General features: G+C 46.4%; 1 protein-coding gene and 2 long non-coding RNA genes across 11 annotated transcripts in view; 1 reads left to right on the forward strand and 2 right to left on the reverse strand.

Annotated features, from left to right (window-relative positions):
* The window catches only part of Kdm8 (lysine demethylase 8 (putative)), a 32,157-nt gene extending 25,306 nt beyond the window's left edge, over positions 1-6,851 (reverse strand). For 2 of the 9 annotated variants that reach the window (XM_087908475.1, XM_087908474.1), the window contains exons 1-2: positions 6,712-6,851; positions 864-970 (exon numbers count right to left, since the gene is read on the reverse strand). Coding sequence is in view for 2 of the 9 variants with exons in the window: in XM_087908470.1 (XP_087764596.1) it covers positions 6,712-6,754 (43 nt within the window). In the remaining 7 variants the exon portion in view is untranslated. Of the gene's footprint in view, positions 1-863; positions 1,254-5,574; positions 6,608-6,711 lie in introns of those variants that run through there. The other 7 variants (XM_087908473.1, XM_087908471.1, XM_087908477.1 and 4 more) reach the window with 5 other exon arrangements.
* A 123-nt stretch (positions 6,852-6,974) lies between these two features.
* Positions 6,975-8,415, forward strand: LOC148121476 (uncharacterized). Its single transcript, XR_015738435.1, has 2 exons — positions 6,975-7,327; positions 7,664-8,415. It is a non-coding gene; the product is annotated as an uncharacterized LOC148121476 (long non-coding RNA).
* A 145-nt stretch (positions 8,416-8,560) lies between these two features.
* Positions 8,561-10,793, reverse strand: LOC148121477 (uncharacterized). The gene is made up of 2 exons (XR_015738434.1): positions 10,591-10,793; positions 8,561-9,189 (listed from the first exon to the last, which is right to left on the reverse strand). It is a non-coding gene; the product is annotated as an uncharacterized LOC148121477 (long non-coding RNA).
* Positions 10,794-18,798: the final 8,005 nt, after the last annotated feature.

Here is an 18,798-nt window from a genome sequence, read left to right on the forward strand (position 1 = left end):
AACCTCTGAGCCATCTCTTCAGCCCACTTCTTCCCTCTTAATTCCAGGGACTAACAATATTCACTCCACAGCCCATAGGCAGCATCTTGGTCATCAGAAATGCCTTCCCCTCCTGGCTCCAGCCCCTATTCCCACTAAGGAAAGACACAGCCCTCCAGATGCTGGACGACTTACCAACTTTACCTGGCAGAGGCATATCACCCCACCCTGGGCCCCACATAGACAGGACCCCACAGAATTATTCTCCTGACCCCGACAGTCACTAAGCTAGAAAACTTCCTGTCCTGGACACACCTGTTCTGTCTTAAAAAGCCTGCCTATCATACAGAACAGTCTCAGCTGGACCCAAAACACTACAACTCTGAAGCACGATTAACAAAAACTCAGAAAGAGAAATTGGGGTTCAACCACAGTCCAGGAATCTCAGGATGAGACTGTGAAAGAACAGTTTCCTCCCATTTTATAATCCTCTCTAGGGCTGGGATTAAAGGCGTGCACTATCTGGTTTCTATGGCGACTAGTGTGTCTACTGGGATTAAAGGTGTGTGTTACTACTCCCTGGCCTCTATGGCTGACCAGTGGTGTTGTTTAATTCTCTGAGCTTCAGGCAAGTTTATTTATTAAAATACAAATTAAATGCTACTACACAACTCACTAGGCTCCCTTCCACCCCAGAACTGACCCCAATACTCACTCTCTTCCAATCTGTGTTAGTCAGGGTTTCCAGGAGAAACAGAATGGGTAGAATGAATGTATATGGGATTTACTAGAGTGACTTACAGCCTGTGGTCTGGCTAATCCAACAATGGCTATCTACCAACAGAAGGACGGGGGGACAAAGGGGACTTATTAGGATGACTTACAGGCTGTGGTCCTGATAGTTCAACAATGGCTGGCTATGAACAGAAAATCCAAGAATCCAGTAGTTGTTCAATCCACAAGATTGGATGACTCAATTTGTCTTCAGTATCTGCAAGAATCCCAACGAAGTAGGCTCTAATGCTAGTGAAGAACTGAGAACAAGCAAATGGCAAAAGCTTCCTCATTCCTTGTCCTTATGTAGGCTTCCAGTAGAAGGTGTGGCCCAGATTAGACCTGGATTAAAGGTGTGTTTTCCTATCTCAAAAGTCCAGATTACAAGTAGGTCTTCTCACTTCAAATTAAGCAGAAATCCTTCACAGGTGTGCTCTCCATTTTTGGATTTTAGTTCATCCCAGATGTAGTCAAGTTGACAACCAAGAACAGCCATCATACTGGGGAAAACAAAATTTTGACCTCAGATGGTATCTTAGTTAGGGTTTCTATTGCAGTGAAGAGACCCTACGACCATAGCAATTCTTACAAAACAAAACAAAAGCCATTTAATTTGGGATGGCTTACTGTTTCAGAGGTTTAGTCCATTGTTATCATAGTGGGAAGCATGGTGCTGAGAAGGAACACACGGTACTGGAGAGACAGCTGACCATCTGTGTTGGTTTGAATAAGATTCATGTCTGAATGCTTAAGGAGTGGCATTAGGAGGTGTGGCCTTGTTGGGATCAGCAGGTGGAAGCACTGGGCCTTTGGGGCATTTGAGATCCCACATCCCACCCCCAGTGACACACTTCCTCCAACAAGGTCACAACTACTCCATCAAGGCTATACCTCCTAATGCCATTCCCTGCACATTCAAATACATGAGCCTATGAGGATCAATCTTATTCAAACCATCACAGATAATTATAGCTAATGGCAAGGACTTCTCTCCAAAGGCCACCCTCCACCTGGAGGTGAAGGCTGTTGACATCTTTGTCCCTATTCATACCTTGGATCCATGGGGAGTCTTGTGTTCTCTCTCCTCAGAAAAATCAAGCTAGATGAACCCCAACCAAACCTTTGGACCCCAAGGTTCCCTTTCTTAAAATGCTTGCCCGCATAAACCGTAGCCATGAAAATGCTCTCTAAAATTCTGCTTGGAAGAGACTGTTGGATATGCCTGAGGGTAAGGCAAGTTACATAGCTGGGCATAGGCTTAACCAAAATCCATTTAACCAATGACTCTGTGTCTAAATCCTGTCTTTGGGCCTTGCCTGACTACAGTAGGCTAATCTCCAACTCAAAAGCCTCTGATGATGCCTATGTTACATGCCCCAAGGAAGACCTCTGATCTAGCTACCCCTCAATTACCCCATGTGCTAAACTAAATACTTAGTTCCTGATCTTACAGTCATCCCTGGGAATGAAATAAATGACCAGTCCACCCCTATCTAAACCAAGGGATTCCAAATCACTTCTAGTCCTATTGGGAGTAACCATGGCAGGGGTTGTGACCCTGTGGGGAATGACCACTGGACTCCAACAAGTACAACATAGCCAACTTGCTCAACAAAACAAGGTTGATTTTACACTGGTACAAGACAGCATTAAAAAACTCCAGACTCAGTTGGACCCAACAGTCATGGTGCTACAAAACAGAGTGGGATCCGATCTCATTATGGCAGAGAAAGGGGAAATCTGTGCTATGTTAGGGGAAGAATGTTGCTTCTACATAAATTTATCAGATATCTAAGGGAGGATGCCAGACAGTTAAAAGGAAGAACAGATTCATGAGTCAGATGCCCACATCAAGCTGGGCAGGCTTCTGGGGTACTTGGGGAAAACGGAGAAGCCCCTGCATTGGGCCCCACATCATGACAGTTTCAGCTCTAATCTTCTGTCCTTTGTCCTCTCTAATCTGCTGTGGCAAAGAGCAGAGGCCCCCACCTCCTCAGTCACCGCTCAACTCTTACTGACCAAAGCTGCTACCTCAGAGCCCTGGAACCAGATGAGCCCAAAGAGCCAATATATGGGCTTGAGGAACATACACCTAAAGTCAAAAGACCCTGAAAACCCCCATGTTTTCTCCTTACCCCTTATGACGACCCACCTCAGCATGAAGCAGTTAAGAGATGATGCCCCTGGATTACACATCAGGGTTTAGGATGATGGAATGCTTTGGTTGTAAAACAGGATTCCTATAGGATGCAACCTGACTCAGCTGTTATGTCAGGATCTCTAGAACAGCTGCCCTCAACTTTCCTAATGCTGTGAACCTTTAATAAAGTTCCTTATGTTGTGGTGAACCCCCTCAACCATGAAATTATGTTTGTTGCTACTTTATAACTGTAATTTTGCTATTGTTATGAACTGTAATGTTACTATCTGATATGTAGGATATCTGTGACCCTTATGAAAGGGTTGTTCAACTCCCAAATCAGTTATAACCCACAGGTTGAGAATTGCTGTTCTAGAGGAACGGAACTGGTAAAACGACGTGTGTGTGTGTGTGTGTGTGTGATTTATTGATTTATTAGAGTGTGGCTTACAGGCTGTGATCCAGCTAGTCCAACAATGGCTGTCTACCAACGGAAAGTCTAAGAATCCAGTAATTGTTCAGTTCATGAGGCTAGATGTATGTCTTAGTTGGCCTTCAGTAATGCTGGAATTCTGAAGAACTAGGCTCTAGCGCCAGTGAGAGAATGGAACTGCCATCAAAAGTAAGGGCAAGCAGGCAAAGAGCAAAGCTTCCTTCTTCCATGTCTTTTAAACGGGCCGCCAGCTGGGGTGGTCCAGATTAAAAGTGGTATTTGCACTTCAAATGCTTTAATTAAGAAAATCCCTCAGAAGTATACCCAGTCACTTGGGGTTGAATTAATTCCAGATGTAGCTGAGCTGATAACCAAGAACAGTCATCACAGCTACAGACATGAATGTTCCAGAGAGAGCCTGTCTCCCAAGATAATCTTGCTTGAAACAGAGAATTCCAGGAAACAGGGACTGAGACCCACATGGCCCTACAGCTGCAACGATTTCCTCATTCCTAAGCCCAGCACCCCAGCATTTTCTCTTACAGGCACCCCCTTTCTCACGGCAGAGTGTCTGCCCTTCACTGTCTGAAGTAAACACTCCTATCTGTTGACATCAGACGCTGGGTTCTCCTTGTCTCTTCATGCTGCCTCAGAAGCCTACAATTTCTATACTGCGACTTTTAAAGGCCTTGAAGAGAAGGACTTCACGCTGTAGACTACGGGAAAGAGCATTCTGGGAGACAGCCTCCATTGGCTGTAGTAAATCATCCTCTCTCAGCCACATGAGCTAGCCCTAGTAATTAAAAGCAATTTAAATGACACCTATTAATTTGTGTGTGTGTGTGTGTGTGTGTTTGTGTGCGCGCGCGCACATGTGTTATGGTGAGCTTGTACCATGGTTTATGTGTGGAGACCAGGGGATAACTTCAGGACGGGTTTTCTTCTTCGACCATGTGGGTCCTGGGAGTTGAGCTCAAGCTGTCAAGCCTGGCAGCAAGAGTGGTCCCTCGCTGAGCCCCACCTTAGGAATGTTGTTTGTTGAAATGCAGAGTCCTCAGAGATGTCTTAATACAGCTGACGTTAATAGACAGTCTTCCAGATGTGGGCGTTTCAGTTAGGTGTATAAGTTTCAGTCCCATAATAGCTGTCAGACGGCCTTGGTGGCTACTTTAAGTGGCTTCTGACAGGACTATTGATTGATGTTAGACACAGTTGCCCGCAGGGTCTTATGTTGGCAGTGTGGGGAAATTCCATGGTGAGTGGAATGTTGGCCTCAGTGGGCGCATGGCTGCCTCCACAGCCTTTCCCGGAACCTAGTTGGCCCTTTTAAACAGTCACTGTCCTTGTATTACACAACAGACATCCAGCCAAAGAGTAAAAACAACCAAACAACAGACTGCCATGCTACTGTGGACTCAGAGTGCTTGTTTAGTCTGCCTATAAGAGAGCACTGTATCAATCAATGTTACTTGTGTTGGGTTTGCCACGTAATCAACTTTTATAATCAAAGCTAATACATAGCTATAATCTCCAGTCATGTACTCTTCCATGTATTTCACCCAGACAACAGAATTGAATTATTTGCTAAAAGCAGTAATTACAGAAATTGAAAGCGAATTTCTAAACTCTACCATTAAAGTTGAAAGCAACATTTAAGAATTCTGGTTGATAAACAACGAGGGTCATTGTTTGGGTCAGTAGGAGCCAGTCAGTGACACTTTGTAACACTGTTAAAGATGTCTGAAAAGTATCCCATTCCTTTCCCATGTGATGTTTTCTGTGTTGTTCAATGTTACAAGAATTTTGTCTATGTTGTGGTCCGATGTCCAGTGGAATAATTGCCTTTCTCTATGGCCTCAAGCCCAGGTTTCAAGTCAACGCTCCAGTGCCTGCATGTTTTCCCAAACCCTGATCTGATATAGATAGGACCAACCTGAGTGGCTCTGTGATCTGGCTGGAAGTATGGACTAACTTCCTATAACCTCTCAAGGAACTCTTAGAAAAGGCTGTATTAACTAAACGGTGTATAAATCAGTCTTTCACATTGCACCTAAATTTTAAGCCTTAAAAAAATTGGCTCCCCAGAGTACCATAAAAAAGAGTTTATTGTGATTTGGGTAAATAACCTTCTAATAATCAGGTACAGATGGGCTAACTATGGAATCTGCCATCTAAACTAGGATGCTATAAATTTAAGTGCCTAGAAATAATCTGGGATCATTCCTGGTAAAATGATCCCTTTACTTACCGAAACACAGGCCACATGTATTAGTCTCAATGGCTTCATATGCTCGCTCACATTACACGTTTCTCTTCCCAAAATGTAACAGGTATCGGCAGGCCTTAAGGATGTCCTGCTGGCCATAGCAGGCTTTGTGCTTTGCTCTTGAAGGTGGTAGCGGCTCTCAATGTACAGTCTCATGACATGTGCCCTTGCTCGCAAAGCGGCCTTCAGGTGCTCCGTGGCCACCTGTCAGGTCAAGGTGCCGCTTTCAGGTAAGGTCCATTGCTGGCTGCAGAAAGCAGCTTTTCTTTGGGACCCTATTCTAAAAGGTCTTTAAGTAAAGGCTTGTTTGTTGGTGTAGAAACAAGTGATTCTGTTGGGATCCATAAGTGAACCAACCTAGCAGGAGCTAAGGCCTCCTGCTGCTCACACCAAGAACAAAGGAGCCAGCAACAGGCAGGCTGTACTCTTCACAGGCCGGTTTACAGAAACCAGTCTTGGTTGCTGTGAGAACACAGAAAAAGCGGGTTGCTGGAGGCCTTAGCGTGAACAAACTTGTAGGAAAACACGCGCAATCCTTTTTCTCAAAGCACAGGCCAAAACCCGCTGCTCATGCCTCCCTGCTCAGTCTGGAGGACTAAGTGATCTAGGCAGAAGACGCCCTCACTCCCAGGAAGTCTCTGGTCGGCCGCGCGGGCCTCTGCTTTCGGGGGACAGCAGGGTTTGGGCGGTTCCAGGGTGGAGGTTGGAGAGAGGCCCTTTTCCAGCAGTGGTCAAAGCCACACTTTCCTGACAGAAGACGCAGGCATGTCGTGCGGTCCATCCGGCCACTCGGCCTGTCCCCACACTTGAAACTAATCGAAGTCACACAGGGAAGAGTAGGTGGGTGTGGAGGGAAACATCACAATGACGCGGACGCACGGCAGTACGGTCGCCGAAGCAGTTCTGCGTGCATGCGCAATCTAATACCCCTAGAAGTTTACGTAATGCGCTGACACTTTCCCCAATCCGTTAGTCGCTAGCAACCAGCTACAACTCACGTAGTTTCTCCAGCGGCTCCCAGTCCTCCCAAAGCGCCTGCGCGAAGCCGTCCCACCGCCCGCCCGCTCTGGAGCTAGAGCGTGGCGCCTGCTGCCAGCGCTCTGCGGAGCGTCAACTAACCTCTCCGACTCTCGGACGGGGCTGTATTTCTCATCGCTGGCATCGACTGGTTCCGCCGGGGCGAAGATTCCACGGCCGGCCTTTTCGTCCTCACGAACTACACCGAGGAGCATCGATCATTCCCGACTCGGCTGATCGCGACAAGAGCCGAGAGGAGCGCCGAGCGATCGATGTCCAGCCCCGCCCTCTTCGGGTCAAAGGCTCGGCAGCTTGTTCTTTTTTTTCCGGGTCGTACCTTGCCAAAAATCTCACCCAAGATTTTACCTAATCCTTCCAACTCAGATGATTAGTTCTCCCTACTTTACGTCGTAGGAAACCTAGGTGAAAGAAGATTGGTCACAAAGTTTTGAAAATCACCTGTATAATTTGAACCCCCAAGTAGGGAAGCTAGGCTGCTTCCGGTGAGGTGGCACGGGTTTCCGTGCAGAGATAAGCAGGTGCCGATGGCGTGGGAATCACCGCGAATTTTGTGTTTTGAGCATTCTTTCCCGGTGGGTTCCAGAGGTGCTGGGTTTGCAGCAGCAGCTGATGCCCTGTAAAGCTCCGCTAGCCTTGGATTTGGAGTATGGTCAGAAAAGCATGGGGAATTTATTTACTGCTCATCAGGGATGAGCTGGTGAGGTTTTCATCCTCTTAACAATCCTGCTAAGTAGAGATGAGGAAGGGGGTGTGATGTTTGCCCAAGGGCAGCGCTAGGGAACAGTCGTTTTCTAGGTGCTGTGGTTGGTGATATAGTCTTGTTTTCTGTGCTAGTTAAAGGGTTAAAAGGCAGGAAGAGACACAACAGACAGCAGCAAACACATGTAGAAAAAGACTTTCTACAAAGCCGGTGGGGTGGGGTTGGAAAGCCGAAAATTCCAGTCTCTTTACGAGACTTTTATTTTTTTAATTCCTTCCCTAATTTAGGGGTGGTGGGTTTTTGTTTTGACTCTGTTTGGTTTTGGTTTTTCAGAGAGAGTTTCTATGTAGCTTTGGAGCCTGTCCTGGAACTTGCGCTGCTGGCCTCGAACTACCAGAGATGCACCTACCTCCTCCTCCCAAGATTAAAGGCACGCACCACCATCACCCAGCAGGGTTGGTGGTTTAAAGATGATGATATGCCCTGATCTGGTTCTTAAACTTGTTGAGCCAGTGGATCAACAGGAATCCTTCTAATGGGAGACAAAGCCTACAAGGCCTTTGTTGTAAGATGTCAGGCTTTTGTCTCAAGTCAGAAGGGTCAGGAAGAAGTCGGCCATCTTGAAAGTGTGATACCTTATTAAGTAGCCATGGCTCCTCTCCATATCTGTGTATCTACCAGGAAGTCTAACGCCTCTCACTAGAACGCATGCACACCGTTTGAAACCTCAAAGCCATAGCTAGCTGTTGCTGTTATCGCCGACCCCAGGTATGGAGGGAGGAAATAAAGAGCAAAAATCTGTCATTCCCTGAACCAGCTTACCTTACCTCCCTCACTGAGTGCTGAAATTTACCTGAGCACAATACCCTTGGAAAACAGGAAAGAAACACATCTTATCATCCCTTTGTATTGCAGTAAATATTTTACTGCAGAAAAACATCCTTCCCATAGCACTTAGAACTCCAGGATGCTACTTCATTCCCTGGGATGGGCCAGACAGTCCCTCCAAAATTTCATGCTGTGTTTAGTAAGCAATTATCCTAACTACTTGTCTCCACTTATTAACAAAATGCGAGAGAGACAGATTAGGTCCCTGGATGTTGGTCCTCATATAGCCACACACGGGGTGACCCCAGGGTGTAACATGAGGGCTGGCTTGTTGGGGTTTCCGTCCCGTCCGGTACCCCAACAGCCGGCAAATCCCAAAGAGAAATTACACACAGGACTCCATAAGATTATAAACTGATTGGCTCATTAGGTCAGGCTTCTTGTTAACTCTTATAACTTATGTTACCCCATTATCCTTATCTACTTTAGCACATGGCTCCGTACCTTTCTCAGCTGGGCCAGTTACATGCTGCCTCTTCAGTGATCTGCGTAGGAGTGGCTGAGGGCTTCCTGTGTCCTAGAATACTCCCAGTCTCTTTACTCCACTCCTACTTCCTGTCTGGCTTTCCCGCCTATACTGCCTGCCTGGCCAATCAGCGTTTTATTAAAATATGATTGACAGAATACAGACAATTCTCCCGCACCATTTCCCTCTTTTTTTTTTTTTTTAAACAAAGGAAAATACCCATAGTCCATTTGTTGGGAATGTGGGCGTAGTATTTCAGGCTACTTCCTGCTGGTTGGGGGTGCTGATGATCTTATGGGGACCTAAAGAAAACTTAGAGTTATCATCAAGTCCTGACTGAAGTATCCTGTGAGTCTTGATCATCTCAGGCAGCAGTCGTGAACCTGTTCTGGATGAAGAACTCAGACATCTGGGCCATCTATTCCTGTCGGAGATTTTTCAGGTGGCCTCCCTTGGTCAAAGGTGATTTTTCTTAACTCTGAATAAATCCAGAGCCTCTCGTTTTCTGTGGAAACAAAAGCAAAATCTCTTCTCCAAAGTAGCATACCTTTTGACTTCAGTTTTGAAGCCAAGGTATTTTCAAAATACCTATCTTGGGTTAGTTTAGTATCATTTATAAACAAAAGTCTTTTAGCAGTTGTTGCTCCTTCCTCAGCAATCAAACAATTTAAAGAGAGCATAATAGCATACAGTATGAAGATTCTCTGTGCATTTTCCATCTTTATGCAGCTTTATTTCAACCTCTATTTCTTTTATTTTTATTTTTAACTTTTGGCTTTTTGAGACAGGTTCTCTGTATATATCTTTGTCCTGGAATAACTCTGTAGACCAGGCTGTCCTTGAACTCACAGAGATTCCTCTGTCTCTGCCTCCCCAGTGCTGGGTTAAGGTGTATGCTACCACACCTTGAAGTCACAGAGATCTGTCTGTCTCTGTCTCCCAGGCATTGGGATTAAAGGCGTGTGCTACCACACCTTGAAGTCACAGAGGTCAATATGCCTCTGCCTCCCAGGCATTGGGATTAAAGGTGTGTACCACCACACCCAACTACTCTTTCTTTCCTTTTAACTTTAAGAACTTTAACTTTTAGCCTGCATATACTCACTGTAAACCATTTAGAGGTTTTCTTCCTCTTTGAATCTCTCTTTACTGTATATTTTTCTTTTTCTGACCATATGAGTCTTTAATTTACTAAGCAATATGGAGAGCTGTGGCTTTGACGGCTAGATCCAGCTCATTCCTTAGCTTTTTAGCCTCAAGGCTGAGGTACCAGCCAGAGCTGTGTTCACTGCCACAACTCTATGGCGTTTCAAGGTCCTTGCCAGCAAGCAAGCTGCAGCATTCTGCTCACAGACCACACTCAGTCGGACTGCCTGCCTGAAAGAGTCAGAGTTTGCTCTGGCAGGACAGCCCAGATAGCCGACATTTTAAAACGGCGCAGCTTTTCTCCTGCTACGGCTGAAAACCGAAAAGCATGCGTTCAGCTTTACATCAATACCATTTAAGTGTTTGGCGGCAGGACCTCTTAATGAGCTACAAAGTTTTGCAGCTAAAGCTGAGTCAGGAAGCCTCTCTAAATGAGAGCATTGCTTGCCTCTAGCAAGCAGAGCAGACCTGAGAAATTGCTGCCACCAAGAAAACATGCTTCACTCTATTCTTTCCCAAACTTTCTCAAGCTTTCTGTGGATTCAGTTATCCACGTTGGCGCCATCTGTAACATGAGGGCTGGCTTGTTGGGGTTTCCGTCCCGTCCGGTACCCCAACAGCCGGCAAATCCCAAAGAGAAATTACACACAGGACTCCATAAGATTATAAACTGATTGGCTCATTAGGTCAGGCTTCTTGTTAACTCTTATAACTTATGTTACCCCATTATCCTTATCTACTTTAGCACATGGCTCCGTACCTTTCTCAGCTGGGCCAGTTACATGCTGCCTCTTCAGTGATCTGCGTAGGAGTGGCTGAGGGCTTCCTGTGTCCTAGAATACTCCCAGTCTCTTTACTCCACTCCTACTTCCTGTCTGGCTTTCCCGCCTATACTGCCTGCCTGGCCAATCAGCGTTTTATTAAAATATGATTGACAGAATACAGACAATTCTCCCGCACCACCAGGGTGCAATGACTGATCTGCTAGGCCAGCATCCTTCCCTCTTCATTTCACTCCCTGAGTTTTCTCGTTTTGAATTTCTTCTCTGTGAAAGAAAAGTTCAAACTGGAGGACGATCTGTCAGTAAAGTGTTTGTTCTGCAAGTATGAGGTCCTGAGTTCAAGTCCTCAATACCCAAGTGTAGGATCAGGTTCCGTACAATTCCAGGATTGGGGAGGCAAAGACAGGAGGATTGCGGGCTTGCTGTCCTGTCAGTCCAACAGAATCAGTGAGATCCAGGATCAGGGAGAGGGGCTGTCTCAAAGGTAAGGTAAAGAGCAATTTGGGAAGATATCTAACCTTGACCTCTGAATCCCATATGTTCCTCTCCCAACCCTTCTCTCTCTGATCTTTTTGTCTAATCTTCAAGGCACATAGTGGCATTTCATTTGTATTTTAATAAATAAAGCTTGTCTGAGGATCAGAAAAGTAAAACAGTCACGTTGACCAACCTTGCAGGCCAGGCAGCAATGACACACCCCTTTAATCCCAGTAGCCACACTAGTTTGCCATAGAAACCAGACGGTAGTTGTGCACACCTTTAATCCCAGCACTAGAGAGGATTATAAAACAGGAGGAGACAGCTCTCAGTCCCAGTCTCATTCTGAGGTTTCCTGGAGGCAGGATCACCATTTTTGGACTGAGGTTGGGGTAAAAGCCAGTGGCTGGCTGCTTTGCTTTTCTGGTCTTCAGGTTGAACCCCAATATCTGTCTCTGAGTTTTTATTCATTGTGCTTCAAGGGCACTTGCAGACTTCCTGGCCACAAACTGCAATAGATGAGTGGAAAAAAAATAAAAAGGAAAGGAGATGACTGCTCCTAGGTAGCACATGGTGGAGGAGAAAGTTTGTTGTAGGTAAAAGGGAGCCATAGAGGTAGGGACATCTGGGAGAGTCCCTGAGCCCTGTGAGGAGAGGAGTGAGGGAAAAGAAGAGGGGAGGAAGGGGAACTAGGTGTAGCAGCCAGGAGGCCAAAGCTATAAAAGGGGCAGATAACCAAAATGGCTGAAATATATAAGGGAAGAGCCCCCGAAGGGAGTGAAGTCCAGCCCCAGCTGCATCTCTTTCCTCCTTTCAAATATCATTCAGATAAGAAACAAAACCTCTCTTTCCTAGGCTTGAATTTGATCTTTATTTGACAGTGGTTAGTGGGTGAGAGGTTATGGAGATACTGTGGTCGGGTGGACGTTAGATTCTCAGTTGTACAGACAAATTCCATAGCCATCACGGAAGGAGACTTGAACCTGGAACCTGCAGGTCCCAAAGTTCTCTCGCACGGTGTTTGGGAATAGGATCTGGCAGCAGCATGTGGCACGGACCGCTGCCAGCCAGAGAGACAAACACCCCTTTGTCAGCTTGATTATGACTTTCGTTCAGGATGGAGATAAAACTCAGGATCTCACATAGACTAACACGCTCTCCTGCTGAGCGACACGGCTGGCCTTGTTTGTGTATTCAGAACCAGCTCATGATGAATTATAGGCATAAAGAAAATGTCTCCTTAAAAGAACTGTAATTTTTCGCCACTGTAGGGGTTTTACTTCCTGTCATCTTTTTATCACACGCCCCCATTCCCAGCAGCTTTGGAATTGGCCATTAAGCCGCCAGACCCATTTGAGAGCCATGAAAGGCACCAAACAAACAAAAGGAATCATTAGTGCCCATATTTGTGATTTTTCTCCATTAGATCAGAAGCCTATAATTTAAATATGTCCAAGTGCTATGGGAACATTTGTGGCTTAATTATGAAATTTATTTAAAATATACAAACAAGAGTCTAAACTCAAAAACAACATTTAGCGTGGCTGTGCGAGAGACATTTAATGCACTTCAGTTCCACAAAGAGAAGAGTGGAGACCTCCCAATGCCTGGCTCTTTCTCTGTGTGTGATGGAGGGCTGGTTACTAGGCTATGCCCTATTCCAGTTACATCATTGCCTCAGCAAGGAGCTGGTGAGCAAACCTGCAATAACCCCAGCAAGGAGGTCACAGTCACCTTAGGATTTCCAAATAAAAATGACCTTGGATGTTAGAACAACAATAAAAACTCAGACACAGTCAGGCTGGCTGACAGCCTTACTGTCATCATCTTCCTCCTCCATGGACTGGGCCTAATGATCTATCTCCAAGAAAAGCCTGCTGGGCATCCCAAGTCATCTCTCTTGTTTGACCTGTCTCAAACCCCATGTGTTCCAGCTCCTAGTAATGCTGTGCCATCTTTCCTGCTTTGCCTGGGGGCCCAAAGGTTCTGAGTAGCAGTTTCCTCTGAATTGAAATATTCCTTCTGAAGGGAAGTTCCTTGGGACTCAAGGGATTCTAAAGAGAGGCCCCATAAGACTCAGGAAGTCCCTGAGACTTACCAGATGCACGAGGTCCCTCCCTCCCTGAGATTAAGCAGCAGTAAGGACTACTGAGGGGCGGGGACTTGCCAGACTTTCCAGATGTCTACAGGTGGTGCAGAGAGCTCCAGGGTCCCATCGCCCTAATACCTCCAGGGATCACTGCTTTTTATTAGATTTGGATCTTAGGTGACTTCCACAGTATCTGTGTGGATAGCTTGGTTCCCACCTGATGGTGTTTTTCAGACAGTAGTTCTCAATTGTCCTAAGGCTCATGTTGTGGTGACCCCCCAACCACAAAGTTACTTTTGTTGCTACTTCAGAAGTCTAATTTTGCTACTGTTATGATTTGTAATGTAAATAACCAATATGCAGGTTATCTGATATATGAAAGGGATTGTGACCTACAGGTTTAGAACCATTGTTTTAAGAGCTAATGAAAATTTTAGGTGATGGGTACTCTCTTTTGGAAAAAGTAGATTTTTTTAGAGGTGTCTTAGGACTCTAGTTGCTTCTCCTCTGCCTTTCCTTCCCTGCTTCCAAGAGGTGAACAACTTTGCTCCGGCACAGGCTCCTGCTGTGACATTCTGCCTTAGCACAGACCCAGAGTGATGGGGCAAAATGACCCTGGACTTAGACATCTAAAGCTATGAGGAATCTGTGCCCAGACTCATGTACCCTTTCTCCTTTAAAGTTGATATTTCTCGGGTGTTTTGTCCCAGTGAGAGAGAGCTGCCCAATACACTACCTTGGGCTTGGGAAGATAAAAAGGTCTTGTTTGGTCTTCCTTTCCCGTGTGCATCAGTTGCTTCTCACAGTGGCGAGAAAACGCCTGACAAATGCAACCTAAGTAAGGAAGGATTGATCTTGACTTCCAGTCCAGCCTAAAGGGCAACATGGTGACTGGAATGCGAGGCAGCAGGTCACACTGCATGCATTATCAGGAAGTGGAGAGGGATGGGTGCCATTACTCAGATTTCCCCTTCTTATTCAATCCCAGAGCCCAGTCAATGGAAGAGTGTTGCTCACAGTTGGGTGGCTCTCTCCATCTCAATTAACCCAATCTAGAAACTCCCTCCTAGCCATGCTCAGAGATTTGCCTCCTAGGCGAGTCTAGATCCTGTCATGTTGACAATCGGAATCAACCATCATGGCTTAGGGAGACAGATGCTCAGCCAGCAAAGGGATTGCTTTGCAAGCCTGAGGGCCTGAGCCTGGATCCCTAGGAAAACTATTGGCATAGTGTGAACTTTTCACTCCAGAGATGATGAGACAGGGCAGAGACATGCAGTCTGTAGAGCTCACTGGCCAACTAGCCTCATCTACTTGGCAAAGTTCCAAGCCAGTGAAAGACCGTGTCTGAAATAAAAGTAGAAAATGCCTGGGGAGAAACATCTAATCAAGCTTGCCTTCTGACCTCTGCATCTTCCACATTGCACACGCTTGCATATCTGAACACACACACACACAAATGTTGGTGTCAGCCCCTGCCCTGTAATAATTTCTTTAAGAGGAAAGTTCTATTTTGCCTCATGTTCTTGAGGGCCCCAGTCGATGGCTAGTTGATCTATTCTTTGGGCCTGCAATGTGGGAAGTAAAATTCACTCCCCTCAGAGCCAGGAAGAAGAAGGTCAGGAGGGAGAGGATGGGATTCCCCGGCCCCTTTCAATCTCTACATCACCACTGCCAGCACACAAAAGAAGGCACAAACGAGCCTTCTTTCTTACACGAGGATGAGGATCAAGCCTTCAGCACATGGACCTTTAGGGGGACATTTTCACATCCAGACTAGAGCACCCACACATCTATAAAACTAGCCTTGCAGACACAAGAGTGTACCGTATGTCTTCTTCGATACCTTCCTTCATAGGTAGGGAAGCTGAACAAACCTTCTACGTTCCATCTCTGCCACTTGGCCAGCCCTGAGCAACCTCATCATTTCTCCTCATCACTAAAACAGCCCCAAATGACAGCACCTCAGAGTTCATTGACCAGATCACTGAAAGCATAACAGAGTAACACTGACCAATGTTTCTGCACTAACCTAGCCCAGGCAAGAGCATCCTTAGCCCAAATCCCTAAACCCCAAGTCTTCCAAACTTGGAAACTCTGAGCATTGTTAAAAAAAAAAAAGTTAAGTCACCTACGAATTAGGTAGATAAGGCACATTTCATGTTTAGACTGGGTTTAGCTTCAACATTTTTCATTATACATATGCAAATATTTCAAAGCCACACCCCCTCAAAAATATGCAGTAGGAAACCCCAGTGGCTTCAAGCTTCTTGGGCAAGGGGTGCCTGTTCCGACCTGTCAGCTTTTTGCCCTTGCTGTCCTGGTCCTCTGGGGCTTTTGAGCCCTTCCATGACAGGAGCCACACCCTGGGAATATCGGCTGCCCAGCACCCAGCAGTCAATGCGCACGTATAGCACTGAGATTATAAGTGTATACTGCCACACTTGACTGTGTGTGTGTGTGTTTGTGTGTGTGTGTTGGGGGTTCTGTGAAGTGGGGGCACACATGTCATCGAATGCATGATGAGGTCAGAGGACAACTTGCAAGTAGTCAGTTCTGGGATTCCAGCTCAGAGTTTCTAGAGTCTTCCTGTGGCGTGGGGTGCTCCTTCCTGTGAGGTAAGAGAGAAGTGACAGGATGAGAGGCCCTCAGAATACAGCCGTCAAGAGGCAGGTAACGGACAGCCCAGTGCACCAAGGCCAGGCACGTGCCCGTCAACCAGTGTCTAAGGGTTTCTGTTGCTGTGGGGAAACACTCTGACCAAAAGCAACTTGGGGAGGAAAAGATTTATTCAGCTTACACTTCCACATCGTAGTCCATCGTGGAAGGGAGTCAGGGCAGGAACCTGGAGGCAGGAGCTGAAGCAGAGGCTGTGAAGGGGTATTGCTACTGACTTTCTCCTCATGGCTTGCTTAGCCTGCTTTCTTAAAGAACCCAGGACCACCAGCTCATGGACAGCACCACCCACAATGAGCTGGGCCCTCCCCCATCAATCAGGAATTCAGAAAATGCCCTACAGGCTTGACTTCAGTTTGCTCTTATGGAGGCATTTTCTCTATTCTCTCCTCTCAGAGGACTTTAGCTTGTGTGTCAAGCTGACATAAAACTATTCTCAGCACAAGGAGTAGCTGGGTCTTGGCACAGGGGTCTGCACATTGGAAAGTGCTGAAATAGTCATTGTCCTGATTGTATCCCTTCCAATTAGGTGTCATAAATATAAATGAGGATTTGGGTGGCCATATGTTTTACTTTGGTGCAATGAGTTTAACCTTTACAGAGTGTTGGTGTGTGTGTGTGTGTATGTGTGTGTGTGTGTGTGTGTGTGTGAAGTTCCCTGCTGTTTCTTGGTCCTCTCCTCTCTGCTGCTCCCCTCCTTTCCTCATCCTTTCCCTCTTGAACAAGTAGATCCATCCCTCTAAGTCTGTTTCCTCATCTGCAAACCAAGGGGCCTGTACCTAGTAGGTAAGAAGTCTCATAAGCAGGAAGCATACAGCACTAGGCTGGGGACACAGCAAGTGCTGAGTAAGTACTTTTTACAGCGGGGTGCTTGGCCTTCCCTAACCCCAATCTCCCCATCTGAAAAACAAGCCTGGGACTGGAGAGGTACCTCAGTAGATAAGAGCACTTGCTGCTTTTCTGGGGGAACTCTGATTTGATTCCCATCCCCCATGTGACAAATCCAGCCCCAGGGATCTAATGTCATCTCCTAGCCTCCATGGGCACTATATGTGGTATACTCACATAGGTGAGGGGAAAACACCCATACACATAAAAAAGAAATTTTTAAAAGAAAGAAAAATAGGCCCATCATTATTCCTTCCATCTGACTGCCGAGGAATCTAGAGATCATTAGACATTATTTTATCATGTGCTCAGCCAGTAAGTGATGAATTCTGGAACTCACTACATTCTAGAAGCCCTTCAGTAACACATTCACTCTAGATTTCAGTGGTCCATCTACTGACTTTCCCCTGCCATCACATTCTGATATTGACGAACGGGGGTTCAGACTCCCACACTCCCTCATAGGATGTCCCACCTCCTGTAGAGAACTCAGTATTCTTCTACTAGAAGATGGGGACACAGCCAGGCAGGCCTCCTCGGAAGGCATTATGGGCCAGGCCTGATGAGGAGGGCCAGGCCACCTCCTCAGTGTATTGCTGAGCACAGGGTGACTGAGAGATGTGTCTAGCTGCACGCCCAGGACGGCGCGGAGGAGCCGCACACATTTCCCAGGCTCTTAGTCCTTAGAAACTATTGTGCCAACAGAAATCTTAACTGCTCCTGAGACTGACTGAATCTGACTGGATGCCATAAACGGAGGAGGGAGTGTGGAGAAGAGGAAGGAGTGGGGAGGATGCCTAGGATAGGAACCTCTCTTCTGCTCTGGAATTGGGATGTCACAGCCACCAGGCATGGCTGCCCCCTCCCTCCCTCCCTCTTCCTTGTTCGCTTGCCCTCTGGAATCCATTCTCAAGCTCTGCCATTGTTTGCCTGATTCCATTAAAATGCCACGGAGACACAGCTCGGCAGTCGCCACTTCAGTCCTAAGTGGGGCATTTCTGCTGGATGGATCAATGTTTTAAATGACAGCATCTGCTTGCTTGTACACATTTATTTATAATTCTTCCCTTGGTGATTAGAGCGGGGGAGCTGGCAAGCAGGAAGCAGCTGTTTGCATTAGTGGGAAGGAAGGGGGCGATTTGATTGGTGGAGTTTCAAAGCTCTGGCCAGAAGCAATAAAAAGGGAACAGATGCCCCCCAAGCACACAGTCCCCTAGTGGGACCCATAACTCATGTGCTGCCAGGCCCAGGGAGAAGCTGGAGATCTGGGGAGTAGGGAGAGCCTGTGAGAGCCTATCCCAAGCTTGTTTGGCCTCCTTGGCATCCAGGGAAGCCTGTGGTGGAAGCAGTAATGGAGTGCCTACTGTATGCTCTCCTCCTCCCAACTCCTTCCCTGGACCGTTACTCTCAGGTGTGTGCTCAGAGGCCATTGCTTAGACCTTTCTGTTTAACCTTAAGACTACAGCCCTACTCTTTCATTTCAGGCTTCTTGGCCCCCTCTCCTCCTCTCTGTCTTTTAGCTTTCCCCTCAGATACTTGTAGTCTTTCTAATGTAGCGTACACCCCTTTCTACTCATGGATTTTCTGTCAGTTACATAGAATTTAATGGACCCTGGGCCTGGCGTGTCTCTTACTGCTGACGCACGCATGGCACTGAACAGTTGCTCAATGTGTACAAAAGCAGTGCACAGACCTTTCATGTTGGTAAGCATGCTGTCACTTTTTTCCTACCCTTCCCCTGAAATTTTGGGGCCACAGAAAGCCTAGGTCACTGAGAATGGCTCTCTGGAAATACCAGCTTTTCTTTATAAGCTTTGTGTGCCAAGCACTGGGGTACAGTAGGTGTTTAGAAAACACTTTCTTGTAAGGAGAGTTGCTTGTTTGTTCCCTACTGCTCAGCCCCGAAATAATCACACAGAAACTGAATTATTTAAGACACTGCTTGGCCTATTAGCTCTATCTTCTTATTGGCTAGCTCTTACATATTATTCTTGCATATTTCTGGCTAACTCATATCCTAAACTAATCCATCTCCATTAATCTGTGTATTGCCACG

The sequence above is a fragment of the Myodes glareolus genome, chromosome 7 (genome assembly GCF_982192425.1).
Source record: "Myodes glareolus chromosome 7, mMyoGla1.1, whole genome shotgun sequence".
NCBI classification, from domain to species: domain Eukaryota; kingdom Metazoa; phylum Chordata; class Mammalia; order Rodentia; family Cricetidae; genus Myodes; species Myodes glareolus.